Raw genomic sequence first — 5,617 nt, forward strand, 5'->3', positions numbered from 1 at the left:
GGTAAGGGAGATAGTGATAGGGTGAGAGTAGGTTGATAAATAAGTGAGATGCTGAGGTAGACATAAAACCATGAATATCCTGACAAACCTATCAGGAGCAAGTTTCCCAGTCTGTAGTATTCTCCATACCACATTTTACATTACAGGTAAACTAAAGGATTTGGGCAACATGTTTCTACGACCATTTGGGCTTTCTACAAACAACTTTCAGCTTCAGCAAGACCCAAACACTGGAGGATATAACATTAGTTTTCAACAGAATGAACCAAAGCCACAATAGCTAGTGGGACTGATATAGAAATATTACAATGCCTTAATGTATTATTTGTGTTTAGGTGTACTTATATTGGATATTTTTATGACTATAATTACCATAGTACTGTGTGTGAGATAGATTTGTCTGTATATGTTCATTTATCAGAAATTACTAACTTTATGATGTTATGGTTATGTGTCTTTTATTGCCATTCATTTTATATATTTTGTAGCAAGTTTTGAAGCTGTCCCACAGAAATTATATTATTGGCTTGATTTGAAAGTTTTCTTGTTTTTTTTTAATCATAGCTGTTTTGGGGCAACTCTGTTTATTTGTTTCCATAATGGGCATCTCAGTGTGCCACAACTTGTGACACCATCATTGCTAGTCTTTTTTACTCGTAAAATTGGGATACAATATTATCTCTTGAATGTAAAGTGATGGACCAAGAATTGGAATTGAAAAAAAATATTGTTTATGATTGTAGGATTCATGTTTATAATGTGACTAAATTTCAGATTGATTGAACAAAGTATTAGTCATACTGTGCTGGGTGTTCTACTACAGTTTTTCATTTCCACTCTATGGTTTTAATATGGATATCAAACATTGCTGCTGAGTTATGGCAGTTAGTTAAAACTATGATTGAATTAGTTCAAATTCTTGTTAGTATAAAACCATGTTTACATGAGGGGCAGTAACAAGGGCAAACTTTGTTAATTGATCATGTTCCAGTTCACACATTGGGAATGTGGGTAGCAGGTATACAAGTGGATTATATCATAGGTGTGGACCCTGTAGTAGTGACCAAAACCAGCTAACTCGGTATTGCTCAATCTGTTAACTCTTGGCTGCCAGGAGAGTATATACATGCATTTCAAACTCTGTGGGATTTTATGTACAGAAAATTTTATTCATTTTCTGTACATATATATGGCTCCTCAAATGCTTAATGTCACCAAGGAGTCAGTTACTTGGCAAACCTGATCTTGAGTGTTTACCCATTTCCATTTAAATTATGAAAAAAAAAATCTTTACATTAGTAATAACAATATAACACATCATGTTAATAATGATAAGAAACAGTAATGATGTGAATAGTATTTGAAAAAAAAAAGGAAATCAAGAAATGGGGTAGTCTGGTAAGATCAGACAAATCTACTAATTTACTTCTTGATGGAGCCATTAATGTGTAAAAAAAATCATAAAGCTAAATTACAGGGAACTGCACTGACTCAGCACCAATGGGTTAACACTGTTTAAGAATTGAGGAATATATATGCACAGCAGCCAGTACCTGTGTAAGCTGTCCCTTGTGTGGACATGGCTTATAGGATGCTCTCTTGAATGTATAAAGAAATTGAATGCAATAAAAACTTCTTAAATAGAAAAAAATAAACAGTCTTAATGATGTAGTATTTGCAAAAGCCTCATTTGGTCTCCGTTTTCATTGATTACAGTCAAGTTTTTAGCTTAAAACGAATGCTGGGGAATGTATAACTAACTTGTGTTTAACTCATCATTTATTTCTTCAAAGGAAATGACTTAAGGAAAAAAAATCCTCCACAGCACAAAGTGCAATAAACAAGATTGTCATCATATATAAAGGGAAATGTGAAGTCCATGAATTCAGCTAGGGCTATTTTGCCATGGACTAATTTTAGTGTAATGGGATTAGATTGACCGAGTATAAAGATAAGATTTTCTAATTATTTATAAAATCAACAGCTTTACTTTACCAGAACATTTATTAATGATTATAGTTTCTATTAACTTGTTCATAGGATCTAGTAACAATTTTTTAAGCCATTTCTGTGTCAAGTAATTGGTTTTACTATTATCAAATACAGTTACTATGAAAAATTCTGGACCTATCCATAGAATGCTTATGGATCAGGGTTCGATAGTTTTCAGGAAATTTTAAAATATGGGAAAGGCATATGTTCATGTGTTATATGGTGGATGAAAAGAGTCTTTCAAGTGTTCCTCAACCATTCTATGAAACAGATATGCAATTCCTCAGTACGTCAGTATACCAAGCCTTTCGTATAGTTGTTTACCCAGTCTGTCATGAATTGGGACTGTTTTAATGGTGAGATGACTGGAGGGTTGCTTTTCTTACTGAAAGATAAGAATGAAATATTGGTGTGTTTGATAAAGATTTATTCTATTGAGAGGAAACTTGGACAGGTGAGTCTTTTTAGCAGACTGAATAAAATAATTTGATTTTGATATTGCTTCTCTTAAATTTCTTCATTTCCTAAAGACATGTTAGTCAGTTAGTAACTAGTGTTTATTATGATGATAAATATCACTGGGCAGGAAAGTATCTGATTTTTTCACACACAGACTTTCCTGATTAGCTGGCAGACTAAGAAGCTATTCTGTTAGTGAGCAAAATTCTTGTTTGTGTGGATGTGGCTTAACCCTGTGCTGTCCACTGTAGTTTTGTTTTACAAATGTTGTTGGTACAGAGATGGCTTCAGAACTGCTGAGCCACAAAGGAGTCAATTAGTAGCCCTACAGGACCTCACCTGATATACCTGATATACCTGATATACCTGATAATTGAATTTTCCCCCCTAAAATTATTGATACTAGTACATTTTTATTATTGACATAATGAATATGATAGTAATTTTAACAATATTATTTTAAAAAGGACATACAGCACTATGGTAAAGTATTGTAGTGAAATGGGTGAATGAGTTAATGATTATGATAAAGAATGGTAAATGTCAAAGGTTTTAGTGTTATAGGATACTATGATAGGGAAAAGGGTAGAGGGGGTGCAAATGAAGTAAATTGGAGATTAATAAAAGAAAGGGTTAAGAGTATAGGGTGATTGCATGGAATGGGGTGTATCTGTTGCTGGGGAAGCTATAGGAACCTTGGTTTAACGAAAAACTGGTAAAAGAGCTATTATGAAATAATCAACAGGTAATATAAGTAGAGATGGCTGCTGAAGAAGTGAGGTAGATAGGACAAGTAACAGACACCTTGGTGGAGTCCTCTTTATGTACACAAAATCAATACACTAAGTCACAGGAGACATGGCATGTAGATCATGTCATCCCAACATCAGTAAGTTCAATATCTTGAGTCTTGTTCCTTTCCCTAATCCAAGAAATATATATACACATTTGATTTTGTTTTATTAGTCAAAATGTTCTTGTCAATATTACAGCAAATGTTTCCCTGTTTTGAAAAGAAAAAAAAGTACTAATGCATGTTAATTGTTCTTTCCAACAAAACCTAGGCGCTAATAAAAGCTTTCCAAATTCATTGTACTGTGACCTTTACCCCCTTAGTGATGGGCACACCTACATTTGTCATGACATATGACATGGGTTGGCTGTACACAACACATGCGCAGCCAATAAGGCTATACTGTTGCATAATTATTATGTCACAGAAAAGTATGGCCCTGTTATGATAGGGTTAAATGTATATACACTGAAGAATGCACAATCTCCATCCTCTAAATTTCCATTCCCAGTAATTACCCAACTAATAATTAGCAGCCAAACTGATAATATAAGTTGTATACCTCTTGTGAAGGCAGAAATAAACTGTTGGATCCAGGTGTATCAGTGATGCTGCATTTGGAACTCCTTGTCCAAGATGTTGACTGATTTGAACCCCTACTCTAGCATCTAGGACAAATTATTCTCTCGTCCATTTTGCCATCCTTTGCAGCCAGGCAAGCTAGATGAAATTATGTCACAGGTGCATTTGTATGTAAAGAATTGCCTACAACCATATTAGAAGGTAATTTTATGGGCCTTTATTGTCAGTTGCAGGTAAGTTAGCTATGCATAATAGGAGTTGCAAAATCTAATGCTGCTTGTATGATAAAACAGTTCATGTTTACTTTTGAGCTGGACAATGAAGGCCTCGTTGTCCTGCAGGTCCTGACAAGCAAAACTAGGGAGTTCAAAACACAGCAGAAGTACGTAGACTAAAATATTTAAATGGCAACTCTCAGAGGTGTGGCTTGTAGGCCCAGCCCCCATTTCCCAAGTTTTTTAGTTATGCAGTATCAAGATGGTAATAGTTTTTGTTCAGCAAATTCTATATGAGCTGTAAGTAGTTCACGTTGTGGACTAACAATAACAAGAATGGTTAATGGTTAAAATAAATGTGCTAGACATCTAAGGTCATATAGTACTATAGGAAGGTATAGTAAAGGGGATGACAGGTGATAGTTGCCATGTGTCAACTATCTAGAGGAGTGTTGAAAGGTTGAAGATGGGGGAAAAGGTTATGGTGGTTTAGGTAAGGGAATTAGATCAAGTGAAGGATATTTATGCATCTGAGGAAGGAAAACAGGTTGTCAAGACAGAAGCTGTGGGATTCTGTAAGGATGTCTGATATGTTGGGAGGTCGGCGAAGGGAGGATAGGTGTGGAAAAGCAGAGGTATGTGCTGTACCTCTACAAGAGAATGTGAGGAACTGAAAGAGGGATGTTACATAGAGGACTCATAGCTTATGAGTGATATCGCATATGGTACGTATTGGGAAATCTGGGGGAGAAGGAGCTAGGGGGTGTAAAGGAGCGGTATTAGGAGGTAGGGAATTTGGAGAAGGGCATTGTTGTGCCATGAGTGATTCTCGTGTGTATCCGGGAGGGAGTGCAAAGGATAGAGGGGATGGAGGGAGGGAGAATGTGCCTGTAGTTGGGGTTGAAGGGGGTGGGTTGTGTTGGGAGGGAGTAGATGTGGGGGGAGTATTAGTGGTAGGAGGGTGGATATCGGAAGGATGGATAGTTGGAGTTGAAGGGGATGTGTTGTCTTGGGAGGGATTAGGTGCTGTGAGTAAGAGGGGGATGGGTATTGGGAGGATGGGTATTGGGAGGATGGATATCAGGATGGGTATTGGGAGGATGGAATTGAGGGGGTTAGGTTGTGTTGAGAGGGAGTAGGAGGAAGGGGTGTAGGGGGAATATTAGTAGGAGGGGTATGAATATCGGCAACCACTTCAAGTGTGGAAGGAGCAAGAGTTATGGGATCTTGTGTCTTAAGCATATAACTTTGGATGTCATCCTTTGTTTCTGCAGTGGAATTGGTTGGAGAGTTTTGTGGGATAAACGTTTTCTTATGAGGGGGGGAAGAGGAGACTGGTGTCTCAGGAATTAAGGTAAAGGTAGGTGGAGGTGATTGTGCTGTAGGGGAAGAAGGGTTAGAACGTTTAGTCTGTCTACTGCGGGTAGTGCGGGGAGGGAGAGGGGTTGGTGTTGGGGCTGTAGTTGAGATAGGAGCTGTGGTTGAGATTGGTGTCTGGGTTTAGAGTGGCAAAGGAATTGGTCTGAGGGAGGTAGAATGTAGAAGTGGAAATGGGGACATCTTGGGGTGGAGGGGG

The 5,617-nt window shown here is 37.4% G+C and overlaps 1 protein-coding gene across 3 annotated transcripts in view; it reads left to right on the forward strand.

Annotated features, from left to right (window-relative positions):
* Ttc1 (Tetratricopeptide repeat domain 1) overlaps positions 1-3,541 on the forward strand; it is a 17,820-nt gene extending 14,279 nt beyond the window's left edge. For all 3 annotated transcript variants that reach the window (XM_070117040.1, XM_070117041.1, XM_070117042.1), the window contains exon 7: positions 147-3,541. In XM_070117040.1, the coding sequence (XP_069973141.1) occupies positions 147-280 (134 nt within the window). In that variant the 3' untranslated portion in view covers positions 281-3,541. The remainder of the gene's footprint in view (positions 1-146) is intronic.
* Positions 3,542-5,617: the final 2,076 nt, after the last annotated feature.

This window comes from Penaeus vannamei, chromosome 39 (assembly GCF_042767895.1).
Source record: "Penaeus vannamei isolate JL-2024 chromosome 39, ASM4276789v1, whole genome shotgun sequence".
Taxonomy (NCBI): Eukaryota; Metazoa; Arthropoda; class Malacostraca; order Decapoda; family Penaeidae; genus Penaeus; species Penaeus vannamei.